The sequence below is a fragment of the Pristis pectinata genome, chromosome 10 (assembly GCF_009764475.1).
Source record: "Pristis pectinata isolate sPriPec2 chromosome 10, sPriPec2.1.pri, whole genome shotgun sequence".
NCBI classification, from domain to species: domain Eukaryota; kingdom Metazoa; phylum Chordata; class Chondrichthyes; order Rhinopristiformes; family Pristidae; genus Pristis; species Pristis pectinata.
Window position 1 is genome coordinate 98,481,039 of NC_067414.1, and position 19,816 is coordinate 98,500,854.

Consider the following 19,816-nt stretch of genomic DNA (forward strand, 5'->3'; position numbering starts at 1 on the left):
TGTGGCCCAACCAAACATTTATACAGCTACAACTTGACTTACTGACTCTAACACTCAACACCCTGACCAGTGAAAGCAAGTATGCCATTTGCCTTCTTTACCACCCTGTCTGCTTGTGTTGCCACTTGCAGGGAGCTATGTCTCTGTACATCAATGCTCCCAAGGATATGCCATTTACTGTATAGTTTCCTCTTACATCTGACCTCCCAAAGTGCATCACCTCATACTTATCCAGATTAAATTCCATCTGCCATTTCATTGCCCACATTTCCATGTTTCTACATCATGCTGAATCCTTTGACAATCTTCTTCATTATACACAAATCCACCAATTTCCATGTAGTCTGCAAACTTACTAATTAGCTAACCTACATTTTCATCCAAATTATTTATACATTTCACAATCAACAGAAGCCCCACCACTGATTCTTGCAGAATACCACCGGTCACAGAGCTGCAGTTGGAATAACACCCCTCCGCCACTACCCCCTGTCTTCTAAGGCCGAGCCAATTTTGAATCCAAGATCCAGTGTATTGTCACAGGCATACATACACAGGGTACAAATGTCATGAAAATTAGCTTTTTGCAGCAGCAGCACATTACAAGAAGAGGACAAACATAAGTTAGTATAAGCAAATTAACATAAATTATATATAACTTACACATGCACAAAATAACAACAAAATAGCAACACTAGAGCAAGATCAAGAGAGGGAAAAATTATAGTTTGATGTGTTAAGTTTTTACAGGTCAGTTCAAGAACCTGATGGGGAGGAAGCTGTTGTTGAAACTTGAGGTGTGGGTCTGCAGGATCCTGTACCTCCGGCCTGATGGCAGCATCGAGAAGAAGGCATGGCCCGGATGGTGGGGTCCCTGATGACGGATACCACTTTCCTGAGACTTTGCCTCTTGTAGATGACCTCGATGGGGGGAAGAGCTGTGCCCATGATGGAAATGGCTGAATCCACCGCTTCCTGTAGCCTCTTGCTTTCTTGAGCGTTGGAGTTTCTATACTAAGCCATGATGCAGCTAGTCAGAATGCTTTTCACAGTACATCTGTAAATGTTTGTCAGAGTCTTCGATGACATGCCAAATCTCCTTAAACTTCTAAGAAAGTAGAGACACTGGCGTGCCTTCTTTGTGGTTGCATCTATGTGCTGGGCCCAGGATAGGTCTTCCGAGATGTTGACAACCAGGAACTTGAAGGTGCTCACCCTTTCCACCACAGACCCAAGGACTGTTGCCTGACTTCCCCTTCATAAAGTCCACAATCAGTTCCTCGGTCTTGCTGACGTTAGGTGCAAGGTTTTTGTTATGACACCAGTCAAACAGCTGACCTATCTGACTCCTGTCTATTTGTTTATCCAATCTACTGAAGTCTCCATGGATCCCATGTGCCTTCATCTTCTGGATCAGCCTATCATGAGGAACTTTGTGGAAAACTTTACTGAAGTCCATGTAGACAATATCCACTGCCTTACTCGCATCAATCAGTTTTCATCACCTTCTCAAACAACTTAATCAAGCTTGCAAGATATGACCTCTCCCACACAAAACCAGACTACCCCTAATAAGTTTATGCTTTTTCAGATGCGAGTAGCTCTTATCCCTAAATCTTCTCTCCAATAATTTGCCTACCACTGATGTAAGACTCACCAGCCTATAATTTCATGGTTTGCCTCTACTGGCCTTCTTAAACAGAGGAATAACATTGGCTATTCTCCAGTCCTCTGGGACCTCGCCTGTGGCTAAAGCAGATACAAAGATTTCTGTCAAGGCCCCTCTCAATAACATGGGATAGATCCCATCAGGCCCTGTGGACTTAGCCGCCTTACTGCTCTTCAAGAAATCTAACACCTTTTCATACAGCAAAACAAAGTTTTTCACTGTACCTCGGTACATGTTACAATAACATACCAGTTTTCCCAAATTTACCAGTTATCATAAGTTAATGTCCTCTGTTTATAGACCCTTCTACCAATGGAAGTTAGTTTCTCTTTATTTGCTCTATCAAACACCTAATTTTAAGAACACCCATTACATTTTTTCTTAACCTACGATGTTTTAGGAATTCTGCCACTCATTTACACTGGCAATAACTAGCATAAGAACCAAAGAGTAGATGAGGAATTACTTCTGTGAGCAGCGAGTTGCAACAGTCTGGAATGCAGGGCGCAAAATAATAGTGGAAGCAGTTAATTTGCAACTTGCAACAGGAAATTAAATATACCATTGAAAAGGAAAACTAAGACAGTGGGGAAAGAGCAGGTGAGTAGGATTAAGTAGAGGATTTGGTACTGGAGTCATAGAGAGAGACAGCACAAAAACAGGCCCTTCAGCCCAATCAGTATCCTATATTCATCCCAATTTTTATTCCCCCAACATTCTTATCAACTCCCGTCCCCTGATCCTTCCACTCGCATATACACCAGGGGAAACTTAAAGTGTCCAATTAAACTACCAACCCATATGTTTTGGCGATGTGGATTGAAACTGGAGCACCCAGAAGAAACCTACGTGGTCACAGGGTGAATGAGCAAACTCCGAACAAACCGCACGCATGGTCAGGATTGAACCCGGGTCTCTGGCACTGTGAGCCAGCAACTCTACTAGGCGCACCACTGTGCCGCCCGAGATCCCTTAAATCACCCTGAATCCCTTGGTTTCATGAATTTAGTTTATTAAGATCCAGATTCCTAACTGGGGCAAAAAAAAACAAAGGTTCATATCATAAGTCAATCGTGTATACTTTGAGACATTATTCCATTTGTCTTGCACATGCAACTTTTTGGGCATCGGTAGAATAACGAATACCCAGCACAAATAATTCTAATTTGTTTCAGATTATCCTGTTTCTTTGTTTGGTGCATGTATGATGAACTAGCAGATGGGATTTGTATTATCTGGTGTCCTGAAGCTAATATAATGTCCTGAGTGTATCTCACCTGATGAGCAACAGCTTGCCAAAAGAATCCAATGAGTCACTGTATCCATTTGGAATTATTGTATCTTCTGGAGCTTCTGCATCAAACCAGACTTTCCAAAGCTTCTCATTTTTATTTATCTGTAATGATATTTATAAACCAAATTGTATAATCAATGTAAAAAAATCAAAATGGCATTCTTTGCAAAACACTTTTAAATACTGGACTAAAGTTCCAAGCCGCCTGGTGGTTAGAAACAGTCATATCCTGATTAGAATGGGTGTTAATCTACTCTACCTCTTCAGTTAATATTCACTTAAGTTTCTCAGTGGACCCCAGAGTCCTATGTGTAGCCCATTTTAAGTGCAATTTAAGGTTCTCCATTGTCAATATGACCAATATGAGCTGGTAGCATGATGAAGAGGATCCAGAAGGAAAGTATCTTCTTATTGTGGGGTTGTAAGTGTTCCTAACAACTCCACAAGACCAGCCTGTGACACTAATACTCTAGTTCTACCAACCCAGGACTCAGTCCTGATAATTGGTCTTAATAGCTCAGCCCATTCCCACCCCATGCTTGACCCCCAGAAATTTATAGGAATTCCTCTGGCCCTGAATCTCATCAGACTGTGTGATGTGGCAATGACCTCAGAGCTCATCAGCTGCTCAATTCTTGAATCCATCTTGATGGAAACGAGGCCTCACTCTCAAAATATCACATATTTCCCCATGAACAAGTAGATGGTCTACCAGCCTGCAAAAGTTTCATTTTGTGAATGGTAATTGCACTGGGAACCACCCCAAAGCTTCAAACATTCTCTCCTCCAGTTATCACTCCTATATTTGTGATACTTGTAATAAATAAATGATATTTGCCAAAATTTAAGAATCTTTTGCACAGTCTTAATCAGTAGGTTCCTCAATTTGCTTTCAAGCCATTGCTTAGGCATCATTTGAAGTTGTTGCTGCTCTCCATTCCTCTTGACATTTCTCCATTCAAATAGAGCTGGACATCAGAATGTCTTATAAATGAAGACTGCTGTTCATAACACTGAAAGTAGGAAACATTTAGTTTACAGGCAATCCCCCCCACGTTACAGAGGGTTTGCATTCCAGGAAAACTGTATCACAATTTCCCATAAAGTGAAACCCTATTTCCCATTGAATTCCTTGTTGTAACTGGAGATGCATTCCTATAGGATTTTTTTCCCCTCAACAATATCTCGATGATGTTACATACCACAGCTGCTGGTTCACGGCAGGGAGATACTTAAGAGATTGCTTTGGAAAGTGATGAGGCAAATGTTTTAATTGGACCACAGCTGTGTTTGAAGGCACAAGTTAATGCAGATGCTGTAGCAAGCCCCACAGCTTTAGTGATTGCACAAAGTTTATCTCCAGCTGCAGACCTGGGTAATATTAAGTTTTACATCTCGTGAAATTCCTTTACTGGGTTGTTGAGGTTTACAATTTGCACTTAAACTTGCTGGCCCTGTTTCAGACATCTTGCAGGTAAATACTGAGATTACTTGAAAAAATATACTGCTAGACAACAAAATGAACCTACTGCACTCAAGAAAGTCACATCATCTGCGCATGCGTCAAGAAAAGTGAGTTGAGAAAAATGGACAGTATTTGTTGTTTCTTATGCATTTTAATTCTTTTAGTTATTTAATCTTTTTAATTAATTATTTTTTTCCCTCACACAAATTCTGTAAGAGCAAATTTTATTCCATATCTCTGATTTTTGGGTAGTGATTTGTGAATTCCATAAGGGCAAATTTCCACAACCTGAACAGCTGTAATGTGGGGATTGCCTGTACTTGTTTTAAGTTTACTATTTGTTGTTTGCTTGTGAGCCATATAACAATGAGCAGAAAATAGTTACAATACCTGGGTCTGTATCTCTGCAAAATGGGAGAGTTTGCTCAGCTCTACCAAGTTCAACCAAGTCATATCAAGGATCCAGCGGAAAGGCTTCGGTGGACTGGCTTTAAGGTCAAGAGCAGCTCCACCTGCACAAGTATCAAAGATTTTATCCTTGTTATAAGTTGTAAAAGAATTAAATGTCAAAAATGTGCAACTTTTGAATGCCTAACTTGCCATGTGCTCTGTGCTTTGCAAGAGTCGATGGTGCACAGTAAGCAAAAATCATTTCAGGAGTCCCATGTAACTATCGAAATTGACCTATGTTAACTGACACAATGCTGGCATCTCTTATAGAGCAGCTGATCCCAGAATCAAGTCGCTAGTGCAGTTGCTATGAAGCTTGAGGAGTATTCAGAGCAGTCATAACCTCACAAGTACAAGAGCAAGTTCCATTTTCACAGACACTTACCTTGACATTTTAGTGGAGTGGAGCCCCACTGGACAGCCATGCACACTGGGGCACAGGAAGCTCTCAACGGCAGAAATGAAATGCCAGTTGGGTAAAGAGAAATAATTGACCAAAATGATGCCAGGTGAACACAATCACAGGAAGTTTAAAGACTTCATGTGTGGTCACAGATGATGAAAAAGATAAAGCACACTGGCCAAACATTCTCTTATTTACTCATACTCAAGGACTTATACACACATCTCACACCTTGACTGCACTTACAGCTATCCAAATATGACATCTAGCCATTCAACCATGGCTAGCAAAATTAGTTACATATTAGATCCAAAGAGGATTCATATAAACTTATCAGAAAGAGAAGCAAACCTAAGGATTGGAATCTGTTTAGAATTCAGCAAAAATGGACCAAATTAATGAATAAGAGAGTAAAAATATGAGAGTAAACTTGCAAGGAACATAAGAGCAGACTTTAAAAGCTTTGGCTGCAGTGTAAAATGAAAATGATTAAGGAGACAAATTAAGGATAGTTAGAATTAGGAGAATTTACAATGGGATCAAGAAAATGGCAGAGCAATTAAACAAATACTTTGATCCAGTCTTCACAACTTCCAAGAAATGCCAGGGAACCAAGAATCTAATCAAAAGAAGGAATTAGAGGAAATGATTGCAAATCAAAATGTTGGAGAACCTAGATATTTGAAATAAAACCCAAAAATTCTACAAACACTCAACAGGCCAGTCAGCATCTGTGGAAAAAGAAACAGTTAATATTTCAGGTCGAAGATCCTTCGTCATAATTTACTATTAGACTGAAAGCTGATAACTCCTCAGGGCCTGATAATCGGGCATCCCAGAATATTAAAAGAGAAAGCCATGGAAAATGAAGGATGCTTTAGATGCCATCTTATAGATTGGAAAGGTTATGGAACAGTATCTGCAGACTGGAGGGTGCCAAATGTAATACCACTATTTAAAAGGAGAGATAAAACAGGGAACGACAGACCAGTTAGCTTAACATCAATAGTGCAGTAACTGAAAGAGACTATTACAAAGGATGTGATAGTGGGACACTTGGAAAATACTGACATGATTAGGGTAGATAGAGTCTTTTCCCAGGATGAAAATGTCAAACACTAGAGAGCATGGCTTTAAAGTGAGAGGGGAAAGTTTAAAGGAGATTTACAAAACAAGTCTTTTTTTTTACACAGAGTGGTAGGTGCCTGGAACGTGCTGCCCGGGAAGTGGTGGAAACAGACACGAAAGCAACATTAAAGAGCCATTTAGACAGGCACATGAATGGGCATGATATGGAAAGATATAGATCACATGCAGGCAGATGGGATTAATTTAAATTGGCATCAGGGTTGGCATGGACATCATGGGCCAAAGGGCCTGTTCCTGCACTATATGGTTTTTAATAATGATTCAAGGTTGGTTTTTAATCAGTAATTGTGTAATGAAGACACTGGAATGAATAAATGCCTGCTACTTTAATGACTTGCATTTCCCAAAATGTGAAAATGTGTTGCTGCTTTGAGACTGCAATGAGTAGTGTGCTTTAACGTACTGACAGTCTCCTCTGAGTATTGCACAGCAAAGCATTAGGAGATATATGAATGTGGGTGAAGTCCCTTCACAAATTGCACCAGTCCTATTACAGTGATATTTTTGGGTGTAAGCTACTTGTGCAGTTTTTACGATTTTTTCGGGAGGATCCGACTAGACAATTATCCTAAACAGAACCATCTTTTAGCACTCCAAAAATATATACAATCCAAATTCTGGCATATCTTCTTGATTTAATTCTACATGAGATCCTTTTGCGCAAAGTGTTATACCTTTTATTAGAGTCTGAAATTCAGTGTGCTTGATGTATCCACGTTCAAGGTTAATCTTCAGAGGCAGCAGTAATGTGAAAAGGAACTTGTGTGTTTCATAAAGGCCGCGTACTGAATACTTAAACACTTCATAGGTCAGGTAGTCAATAATGTTGCTGATTCTCTTTGAAGCAACAGGAGATTTCTTAGATCTAAATGAAAACAAAATCAGAAAGCTCTCATGTGATGAACAAAATGTGGAATCAGCTTCATTTAAATAATATCATGTGTAGTTCTTCATAACCCCAGAAGCCAAATGGAATGCTGAGCTTTTAGTTGAAACCTTCCCTTTACCTACATTAATGTTGCAGCAGGACTGACTAGAAGCATTAGTCTGATATTCAAACAAGAGTGTATTCTTCTCCCCCTTGTTCTAACCCGCTGATGGTTCTACTGCGTTACCAAGTATGTTTTTTTTATTTCCACTTTCTAGCTTTAAAATTTTTAAATTTTTATTCATGCTGCCAGCCTTACATCCACAACGATATGGTATTACTTCAGAGAATCACAAAATAATATAGTCTGGAATGATGCCAGCATAATCAAAGACCCCTCCCACCCAGGTCAATCTCTCTTCTCTCCCCTTCCATTAGGTAAAAGATACAGGAGCCTGAGGGCACATACCACCAAGCTTAAGGACAGCTCCTATCCCACTGTGATAAGACTATTGAACGGTTCCCTTATACAATGAGATGGACTCTGACCTCACGATCTACCTTGTTGTGACCTTGCACCTTATTGCACTGCACTTTCTCTGTAGCTGTGACATTTTACTCTGTACTGTTATTGTTTTTACCTGTACTACCTCAATGCACTCTGTACTAACTCAATGTAACTGAACTGTGTAATGAATTGACCTGTACGATCAGTATGCAAGACAAATTTTTCACTGTACCTCGGTACAAGTGACAATAATAAACCAATACCAATACCAAGACCAATGTTGGCCAGACCCTAAATTCCATGCTCGACTTTGATGGAGCGAACCAATTATGCCCTCTTCCCTTCTCATTCCTCATCAAGTATTTCTTCAATTATTATCCAGCTATCCTAAAACTATCATTGAACCCATTTCCTTCACCTCTTTAGATGAGCTTGCCAATTTTCTAGAGTTTCCTCTGGTTCTTCTGCCAATTACCTTAAATCTCAGTCCTCTGTTTTTTGACTCTACCACTCGAAACAATTTCTCATTTCTCCTTACTTACATTTCATGTCTGCTGTTAATCCAAACAGTGCCAGATTTTCTACGAGTATGTTTTTTGTATTTTAGTTAATCTTAGAACATAGAACAGTACAGCACAGAACAGGCCCTTCGGCCCACAATGTTGTGCAGACATAGCTAATCCCTCCTACCTACAGAATGCCCATATCCCTCTACTTTCCTCTCATTCATGTGCCCATCCAAGCCCCTCTTAAAATCCCCCAGTGAATTTGCCTCCACCACCCTATCAGGCAACACAATGTAGGCATTCACCACTGTCTCAGTAAAAAATGTACCCCTCATGTCTGTTCTGAACCTACCCCCTCTCAACTTAAATGCATGCCCTCTGGTATTGGATCACTCAATAATAGGAAAAGATATTGCTTGTCCACCCTATCTATGCCCCTCATAATTTTGTACACTTCCAACAGATCATCCCTCTGCATCTGCCACTCCAGAGAAAAGAGCCCAACCCTCTCCTGATAGCACATGCCCTCCAGGCAGCATCCTAGAAAACCTCTTCTGCACCCTCTCTAAAGCCTCGGCATCCTTCCTATAGTGAGGTGACCAGAATTGCATGCAATACTCTAAATGTGGCCTAACCAGAGTTCTATAGAGATGCATCATAACTGCTTGACTCCTCTACGCAATACCTCGATTAATAAATGCAAGCATTCCATAAACCTTCCTAACCACCCTATCTACCTGTGTAGCCACTTTTAATGAGTCATGGACTTGTACCCCAAGGTCTCTCTGCTCTTCAACACTGTTAAGACTCTTGCCCTTAAGAGTCTACTGCCTCTTGACATTAGTCCTACCAAGGTGTAACACCTTACATTTATCCGGGTTAAGCTCCATCTGCCACTTCTCTGCCCACATCTGCAACTGATCTATATCACACTGTATCCGTCACCAGTCTTCTACACTATTCACAACTTCATCAATCTTGGTATCATCTGCAAACTTACCAACCCATCCATCAACATACTCATCCAGGTCATTTATGTACACAAACAGCAGAGGTCCCAGTACAGATCCCTGCAGAACACCACTCCTCACAAGCCTCCAGCCCGAATAAGTCCCTTCAACCACTACCCTCTGTCTTCTACGGGCAAGCCAGTTCTGGATCCACACAGCCAATTCTCCACTGACCCCATGCATCCGAACTTTCTTGATCAACCAATTATGTGGGACCTCGTCAAATGCCTTACTGAATCTTGTAACGGTGCAGAAATTACCCATTTAATCCCATGGGTTTCAAACTTGCTTTTATCTACTATCTAATTCAGCTTCCATCAGCTTTGCTACATGCTCATTTCTTATTCAATTGAAGTATTTGTCAACATTTCATCTAATATTATTAAGAACCATACCTGGCCATGGACTGGTCAAATAATTTCAGAAACTGTGCAAGTGAAGTCTGGTACATCATGTTGACCATGCTCATTTCTGTGATGAGGAAATACAGGATGCTCCCACGAGTGGCTGCTGGCCGGTATTCTTCTTGTGCAGTGTTAATCTTTATCTCTGTCTCTGCTGCCACATGCAGCTTTTCACTGACTTCAGTTGCTGTTGTCTTTGTTATCCGCAGGACTCCAATCACAGACTCATCTTCCACGAGTGAACCTGAATACAAGTTCATTGAGCTGTCAAGACATCATTCCTCACAAACAGCACGGAAGCTGGAGGTTTGACCCAATCAATCCACATAAACTAAAGCAGTTCAATCCCTTATCTGGACATCAGTGAAAGTTTTCAATAGTACATTCTTTGAAGGTCCCTTTCCTTTGCCAGAGGTAGACCGACAGAAACTGTGTAGAATCACAGAACCCTTCTAGCATAGAAAGGTTCCTGTCCCAGCTTCTTGTGAGAACAATTCAGTTTTCTCAGCTACATAACTCTTTCCTTATAGCCTCAAAAATTATTTTCCTTCAAATTCTTATCCAATGATTGGATGAAAATGTAGGTGGGTTCATTAGTAAGTTTGATTAGTAAGGCTGAGGGACGACCTGATGGAAGAGGCAAGAGAGGAGATCACTGGGATCTTGACAAAGATCGTTGTATCCTCTCTGGCATAGGTGAGGTCCTTGAGGACTGGAGAGTAGTCAAAATTGTTCCTTTCTTTAAGAAGGGCAAAAGGGATAATCCAGTAAATTATAGGCTGGTAAACCTCACATCAGTGGTAGAGGATTCTTAGGAAAAGTATTTACTCACATTTGGAAAAGCAGGGTGTATTTGGGATGATCAGCATGGTTTTGTGTGGGGCAGGTCATGCCTTACAAAAAAGATTGAGTTTTTTGAGGAGGTAGCAAAGGTTGATGAGGGTAGGGCAGTAGATGTTGTCTATATGGACTTTACTGTGCCATTTGATAAGATCCCTCATGGTAGGCTGATCCAGAAAATTAAGATGTGTGGGATCTATGGTCACTTCATAGATTGGATTCAAAATTGGTTTGGCCAAAGAAGACAGAGGGTAGTTGTGGAGGGTGTTATTCTGATTGGAGGTCTGTGATCACCAGTGTTCTGCAGAGATCAGTGCTGGGACCTCTGCTGTTTATGATATATACAAATGACTTGGATGAAAATGTAAATGGGCGGCTTAGTAAGTTTGCAGATGACACAAAGATTGGAGGAGTTATGGACTGTGTATTAGATACAGCAGAATATAGATCAGCTACAGATATGAGCGGAGAAATGGAGTTTGCATCTGGACAAGTGTGAGGTGTTACACTTTGGGAGGTCAAATGTAAAGGGAAAATATACAGTAAATGGCAGGACCCTTAAGAGCACTGATGTACAGAGGGATCCTGGGGTGCAAGTCCATGGCTTCCTGAAAGGGGCAACATAAGTAGATAGGGTGGTAAAGCAGGTGTATGGCACGCTTGCCTTCATTGGTGGGGCTATGAGTATAAGAGTCAGGGAAGTCATGTTGCAGCCGTATAAAACTTTGGTCAGGCTACATCTGGAGTTTTGTATGCAGTTCTGGTCGCCCCATTACTGGAACTATGTGGAGGCTTTGGGGAGGGTGCAGAAGAGGTTGACCAAATTCTGCCTAGATTAGAGAGTGTTAGCTATAAGGAGAGGTTGGACAAACTTGGATTGATTTCTCTCGATTGTCAGAAGCCAAGGCGAGACTTGCTGGAGGTTTATAAAATTATGAGAGGCATAGATAGGGTAGATAGTCAGAGCCTTTTTCCCAGGGTGGAAATGTCAAATACTAGAGGACATAGCTTTAAGGTGAGGTGGGGGAGGGGGGGAAGTTTAAAGGAGATTGTGGGCCAAAGGGCCCATTCCTGTGCGATTCTGTTTATTGTTTCAATTTCTTTTCAAAAGCCAGGATTGAATCTGCTTCCACCACGTTATCCACCAGTTCCTTCAGATTATTATTACTCTTGTCAATTACTTTAAATCTGTGTCCTGTGCTCCTGATCCTTACTCCAATGGAAAAAGCTTCTCTTCATTTACTCTGCCTAGAGGTTTGATAATTTTGCACACCTCTATCAATCACTTCCAAATCTCTTCTGTTCTACAAAGAACAACGCCAGTTTCTCTGGTCTGTATAGATAACTGAATTCTTTTATTCCTAGAACCATTTCTGTATCTTTCCTCTGGCCTTCAAGTTAAGGCTGAGCTGATATTTTATAGAGGTTCGATATAACTTCCTTCCTTTTGTACTCTCTTCCTCCATAAACAGAGCTGGATGCTCTTTTAACAATTTTCTTAACCTGTCCCAATACAACCCCAAGTCTGCACTTCAGCAGTCCCTTTAGAATTGTACCTTTTAAAATATATTGCCTTTTCTTACTTTATATCTATCACCTTGCAATCCTTTGCAATTAATTTTATCTGATACATTCCTGGCTGTTTTATCAACCTGTCTATGTGTGCTTGAATACTATCCTCCTCCCTATTTGCTGAACTGTCTTCCTTCCCATTTGCAAAACCATTTTTCCACTTGCTGCAGACCTTATGTCTTCAGAAAATAAGAAAATAAGAGCAGGAGTTGGCCACCTGGCCTCCTAAGCCTGTCCCACCATTCAATATGACCATGGCTGATCCACCCCAAGCTTCAATTTCTCTTCTGTGCCAGTTCCACGCAGCCCTAAAATCCCTGATTTTTCAAAAATTGATGTACTTCCTCTTTAAATACCTCCAGTGATCTAGCCTCCACAACTCTCCAGTAGTTGCTGCACTCTAGTTCCTCACTGTTTCTCTACCCTAATGCACTCTATTCTCCTCATTGCTTACCACACTAACTTGATGTAAAATGTTATCCATATGATCAACCATATCACTGACTGGTCAAAGGATTGTGGCCACGTAGGTAATGAAAATGTGAAAAGGACAGTCTGGATGCACTTGGTTACGACATACCAGTGAGCCTTAAGTCAACGGTAGGGAAGTTGTTGGAGAAGATTCTCAGGGACAGGACTTATGTTCACAAGGAAAGGCAGGGACTGATTAGGAGTCTACTGATTAGGAGTTTTGTGCAGATGAGATCATGTCTCACAGATCTAATTGAATTTTTTTGAGGAGGTAACTGAGAAAATTGATGAAGGCAAAGCAGTAGACATGTTTTACATGGACATAGTAAGGTTTTTGACAAGGTTCATGGTAGGCAAACTGGATCCAAAATTAGCTTGGTGATACAAGACAGAGGGTAGTGGTAGATGGGTAGTTTTCTGTAACAAGTGTTGTATTGCAGGGACCTTTGTTGTTTGTAATATAAATAAATGACTTGTTTGAGAATGTCTGTAGTCTGATAAGTAAGTTTGTTGATGACAAGGAGATTGGTGGAGTTGCAGACAGCAAGGATGGTTGCCTAAGGATACAGAGGGACATGGATCAGATGGAAAGTTGGGCAGATGGAATTTAATTCAGACGAGTGTGAGGGAATGCACTTTGGGAAGTCAAATTCTGGCCGGACATGAAGAGTAAATGGCAGGCACCCTAGGAGCGTTGATGTGCAGGGAGACCTGGGGATGCAAGTCCACAGCTCCCTAAAAACGGTGACACAGGTGTGCAGGGTAGTGAAGAAGCCATCTGATGTGCTTGCCTTCATGGCCGAGGCATTGGGTATAAGAGTTAGGAATGTCGTGATGCAGTTGTTCAAAACATTGGTTAGACTGCACTTGAGTATTGTGTACAGTTCTGGTTGCCACAGTACAGGCAGGATGTGGTGGCAATAGTGAGAAATTCACCAGGATCTTGCTTGGAATGGAGTGATTGGATAGGCTGGGTTTATTCTCACTGCAACTTAGGTGGCTGGTGGTGACCTAATAGAGCTTTATAAAATTATGAGGTGCTTAGTTACAACAGATAGTCAGAATTTTTCTCCCAGGGCAGGGGATTCTATAACTAGAGGACCAGGTTTAATGTAAAAGGGGAGAAATTTAAAGGAAATCTAAAGGGTAAGTTTCTCCGCACAGAGGGTGATGGTTATTTGAAACAAGCTGCCAGAGGAAGTGGTAGAGGCAGACACAATAACAACATTTAAAAGTATAAACATTTAAAATGTGTAGAGGGTTATAGACCTAATGCAGGTAAATGAAATTAGCGTAGGTAGGCATCACAGTCTACATGGGCGAGGTGGGCCGAAAGGGCCTGTTTCTGTGCTTATGATTTTATGATTTAGTTATCAGTTACCTTTGGTGGTGCTGAGCTTGAATAGTAGGTTATTCTCCAGTTCCTTCATTTTGCGTTTGTTGGCAGTGACTTCCTCTATCAGTTGCACCCGCTCTGCTTCCAGTTCCTACCATTATCAGAGGTTTAAGATGGCAGCGATTATTTCAAATCAATGAGGAGAAAAATAAAGGAAAAGTCTATTTCAAGCAACAACATGAGAGCAAATATATAAAACAAATACAACTGTCGATGCTGGAATTTGAAACAAAAAGAGAAATGCTGGAATAACTCAGCCAGTCAAGCAGCATCTGTCAAAAGAGAAACCAGTTAACGTTTCAGATTGAAGACTTTTTTCTCATGGGATTAGTGTAGATGGGCAAAAAGGTCAGCGTGGACGTGGTGGGCCGAAGGGCCCACTTCTGTGCTGTATGACTCTATGGCTCTGAAAGCTCTTGGCATAGGAGATAGCATATTGGTATGGTTAGGAGATTGCTGTCTAATGGGAAACAGACAAGCATAAATGGGTGACTTTCTGATTGGCAAAGTATAAGGTGCAATAAAAACAGAAACTGCTGGAAATATTCAACAGATCAGGCAGCATCTGTGGAATGAGAAACAGACTTAATGTTTCAGATCCGAGTACCTTGTCAAGACTGGGAAAGAAAGGAAACAAAAATTAAACTGTTGGAAGAACTCAACAGGTTGAGCAGTATCTGTGGAGACAAAGGGATGGTTGACGTGTGGGCTTGAGACCCTGCATCATGATCTCAACCCTAAGTGATGACCATCTTCTTGCCTCTACAGATGCTACTCAACCCACTGAGTTCTTCCAGTGTTTTGTTTTGCTCCAAATTCCAGCATCTGCAGCTGTTTGTGTCTCCAAGAGAGAAAACAAGCTGGTTTACAGTAATAGAAAAGGTGTCAGAGGGATGGGTAAAACAAAGAGAATATACCTGATAGGGAGAGACCAAAGCAGTGAGAGTGGCAGTTAGAATCAGATTATGCTTCTCTAGCTGTGGGACATTCCCAGCAGGTCAGACTATACTAATGGAAGGAGAAAAACTGAGCCAAAATCACAGATGGATGATTGGCAGAAAAGGCCAGTTCAGAAGTTACAGGAGGCTGGATAGCTCTGCGGCTTCTGACAATATTCATACACAGTTTATAATTTAAAAATAATCATGAACAGAATACAAGGTCAAAAATTTGTGGAGAGGGATAAGTAGGAATTGCATTTAGTCTCTCATCTTACTAAGATCTATGCAAGCTTAAGGCAAAGAGCTTTCACCTTTTAATGTTTAGTGCAAGCTAGTGTGTAAAATTGAAGCTTGCAAGTGTCTAACAAAGCCTAGGCTGTGTAATAAGACTAGAATGTATGGGGCATTGTGGACTACAAGACTGTCCTCAATGAATATGGGTGCAAAAGTTATCACTGCCTAGATTGCATCTGTCTCAGTGTCTCTTACCTTAAGTTGGAGACACACAGACATGTAAAGGGAGGGTTACAGCATCTGACAGTTTGTACCAGACATCATTTACCTATCAAAGGAAGACAGGATAAGGATAGTGTCGGTAACTGATAGTTTATGGTGTAAACTGAACCAAAGTACGACAGAGAATAAGGATCTATAGAAACTGTTCCTATGCAACAGGTCTCAGACATATCCAAAAGATTGATCTTGATCTGGAAAGGATCGCCAGCTAATAGTATTTAATAAGGTCATGGCTGATCTGATTGTAATCTCAACTCTATATTCCTGTCTACCTGTGATAACCTTTCACCCCTTTTTAATCAATAATTTATCTTTGCATTAAAAATATCCAAAGACTCTGCTTCCACCACCCTTTGAAAAGATTCATTACCCTCAGGGAGAAGAAAAATTCACATTATCTCTATCTTAGAGTGTGATCCCTTGTTTTTAAACAGTGTTCCTTGTTCTAAATTGAAATCATTCCCTCCACATCCACCCAATCAGGATCTTGCAGATTTCAGTCAAGCCCCCTTTCGCTCTACAGAACTACAAGCCAAGCCTTAATCGTTCCTGATAAGACAAATTGTCTAATAAACCTTCTTTGAACTGTTTTCAATGCAGTAACATCCTTCTATAAATATGACCAAAAAATAGTACACAGTCCTCCAAAAGTGGTCACATCAATGCCCTGCATAAATTAACCAAAGCCTCTTTTGTTTCTCATTCAATTCCCCTAGCAATGAACGATAACATTCTATTAGCTTTTCTAATTACTTGTCATATGAGGAAAGGTTAACTTGACTAGGTTTTTGAAGAATGAGAGGTTACCTCATTCAAATAAATAAAATTCTTAAGGAGCTTGATATGGTTAAATGGAGGGATGATATTTTCCTTGGCCGGGTGTCCAGAACCAAGAGTCACAGTCTTAAAATATGGGATCGGCCTTCAAGACAGATAAGGAGAAATTTCTTTACCCAGTGGGTGGTGAATCTTAGAAAGAGGGGAGGTTGTCATTGAGTATATTTAAAGAAGAGATTGATAGATTTTTAGATATTCAGAGAATCAAGAGACATTAGGTAGGTTAAAGAAAGTGGTGCTGAGATAAGAGGTCAGCCACGATCTGAAAAAAAACAGAAAATGCTGGATAGACTCAGCTGGTCAAGCGCATCTGTGGAAAGAGAAAAAGAGTTAAATTTTCAGGTAAATATCAAGTACAGAAGAGACTCACCAGGATGGTGCCTGGAATGGAGAGCTGTCGTTATAAGGAGAGATTGGATAGACTGGGTTTATTCTCATTAGAATGCAGGAGGGTGAGGGGTGACCTTGTAGAGGTTTATAAAATCATGAGGGGCATAGATAGGGAAGATAGTCAGAGTCTTTTTCCCGGGGCAGGGGAGTGTCTAAACTAGAGGGCACAAGTTTAAGGTAAGAGAAATTTAAAGGAGATCTGAGGGATAAATTTTTCATACAGAGTATGGTGGCTATCTGGAATGAAGAAGGTGGTCGAGGCAGATACAGTAATAATGATTGAAAGGTATTTGGACAGGAACTTAGATAGGAAGGACATAGAGTGATATAGACCTAATGCAGACAAATGGGATTAGCGTACATAGGCATCATGGGCAGCATGGACAGGGTGGGTCAGAAGTGCCCATTTCTGTGATGTATGCCTATGATTCTATTTATGTTAAAATCTGAACAGTGAGGTAACCTGCCTGAAGAAATAGCTACATGCATTTCTATTTATCAGTCATCATCAGTAACAGTTATACTAAAGTACTGTAATATAAATACCTGTTGCCTGAGGATTGACATGCCAACTAAATAGATATAGCAAAGTAAATTTAGAATAACTATTTCTCAGGTAAAACTATCCTTATTCATAAGGTATTACTAATGATCAGCTTGGCAAGTTTGAAGTATTACACCAGATTCCATCTGTCACCTGAATGTCTTATTACTCAGAGTTCAAAGGTGTTCTGAGTTTACCTGTTTCTCAGTAAGGATCACTCGGCCAAGCAGCTGATTTTCAAGACCCTTAATGGTTACAGTGAAATCAATGATGGATGTCTTTGCACTAATTTCTGGAGTGTAGGCAGGATTTGGAAGTTTTGTGGTGATGTACAACATGAATCCAGACATTACATCAGTTTCTTTATCCCCCACTTTCACCTGTAGAGAAACAATTCACATTAACAGTTTAATCTCTACTATACCATGATAATACTCTCACTCTTTTCATGGTACAAGTTAAATCTTTACCAGGGCCAATGTCTCAGGACAGCTAATCCTCTTTATCCATTTGGTGCACTGGTTGTGGACTGAGAACTGGGAAGTGGGAATTGTTAGATACTTTATTGTCTGCATGGATATCTCTATTTGAGCTGTGAATTTCTATAATTCTGTGATGCAGCAACCATAAGGCCACACTGTATTTCATAGAAATCTGCAGTCTCAACCATGACTGGCCACAGATTCAGCAACTTTTGTGGAGAGGAGTGAAACTCAGTTTCAGGTGTGAAAAAGCTTAGGATTTAGTGCTCAGGAACCTTGTCAGATCCTGGAAATGAACTTTTGCATTAGACACACGTGGGAACTCCTCAGATTTGTCCCAGGGTCGTTATAAAATTCCAAACAAATGAAAGCTGCTGTTCTAAGAGGAGTCTGTACCATGAAGAGGCTCAGTCAGCTAAACACAAACGTTCCCATACATCAGACAAAAATACTTGATCTCCTCTTTGATAAACACTGACCAGCAACTTGTTTAAGCCTGGAATTGGGAACAACTCTCAATGTAATCACTATCAAGCTTCAGGACCACAAAGCCATTTCTGGAAAACTGTATTAAATAGGCAGTGTGCGGCAGGCCAACACATGTTATCGACAAGGGTGACAGCTGCAAAATTGTACTGTGCACAAGACCCAAGCCACTGAATGTAACAGAACAGGTCTTGAATATCTAAAGAGTGCAAAGGGTTTGGGGTCACGACATTACACAGTGGAGATCAGAATCTCGAGGTTCAGGATGGGACATTGGAAAGGAGCCACCAGCAAGTGCTGAGTAGGAAGGAGAACAAGTCTGGGGAGGGTGGATGTTGCAATGTGGTGGTGGAGGTGGTAAGCCCAGCAGTGTGGGATAAATACCTAAAGAGCATTAGCCTGTAGCCAGTTCAAAGCCCTGAAATCTACACTTCTGACTCAAATAACAGAAGATGTCATTGACAGTGTTTGGGTTTCACTCAGTTCCAGTCTTTATCAAACAGCCTTAATGATCCAAACATGAGAATGAAAACTAAATTCCAGAGGAGAGGAACCCACCCCTTGATATGATTGAGTTTAATATCAGGAGGCCTTGGATAAACAGAAATCGATGGGAATCAAGGGAAAGCCCCCCCACTCCCCATTGTTTGTAGTCATATCTCACACAAAGGAAAGGTTGTGATTGTTGGAGGTCAATCATCCTGAGGATATCATTGCAGTTTCTCAGGGTAGTGTCCCAGGCTTGACCAACTTCAGCTACTTCATTACAGACATGAACTCTGTTTAGTTTTTGGTTCTAATTGTGTTCTTTCCTGTATAATTTATGTTTATTTTATGTTTTTTCTTCTGAATGTTGTGCCTCTGATACTATGTCCCTGTAATGCTGCTGCAAGGAAGTTTTTCATTGCATCTGTGCAGACACATCCTTGTACAGATGACAATAAACTTGACTTGACCTGATCAATGATATTCCTTGAATTTTAAGGTCAGAAATGAGGATGTTCACTGATGATTCAATTCCATTCACAACACTTTAGGAAATGAGCGTGCCCATGCCTGTTTGCAGCATGATCAATGTTCAGGCAGGGGCTGATGAGTGGCAAGTAACATTCACATTACCTAAGTGCCAGGAAATGGCTACCTCCAAGTTGAACTATTAACCCTTGATATTTCACACCATGACCCACCATCTCACTGTCAACGTGATGGAGGTCACTGCTGATCAAAAACCACAAGACTAGGCATGTAAATAATGGGCTGCAAGAGCAGGCCGGTACCCATTGGCAAATGATTCACTTGCTAATTCCCCAAAGCCATTTCACCATCTGTAAAACACAGGTCAGGACTGCGATGGCATACACTCTACTTACCTGGTCTGGAAAACCCACTAGAACATGCAATAAGATAAGATATCTTTATTAGTCACATGTATATCGAAACACGCAGTGAAATACATCTTTTGCGTAGAGTGTTCTGGGGGCAGCCCGCAAGTGTCACCACGCTTCTGGCGCCAACATAGCATGCCCACAACTTCCTAACCCATATGTCTTTGGAATGTGGAAGGAAACCAGAGCGCCCAGAGGAAACCCACGCAGACACAGGGAGAACATACAGA

The 19,816-nt window shown here is 40.9% G+C and overlaps 1 protein-coding gene across 1 annotated transcript in view; it reads right to left on the bottom strand.

Annotated features, from left to right (window-relative positions):
- LOC127575527 (dynein axonemal heavy chain 8-like) overlaps positions 1-19,816 on the bottom strand; it is a 282,606-nt gene that overhangs the window by 46,952 nt on the left and 215,838 nt on the right. The window contains exons 73-78 of the mRNA XM_052025460.1: positions 17,431-17,613; positions 13,991-14,096; positions 9,718-9,970; positions 7,105-7,295; positions 4,819-4,940; positions 2,947-3,065 (exon numbers count right to left, since the gene is read on the bottom strand). Coding sequence (XP_051881420.1) covers positions 2,947-3,065; positions 4,819-4,940; positions 7,105-7,295; positions 9,718-9,970; positions 13,991-14,096; positions 17,431-17,613 — 974 coding nt within the window. The remainder of the gene's footprint in view (positions 1-2,946; positions 3,066-4,818; positions 4,941-7,104; positions 7,296-9,717; positions 9,971-13,990; positions 14,097-17,430; positions 17,614-19,816) is intronic.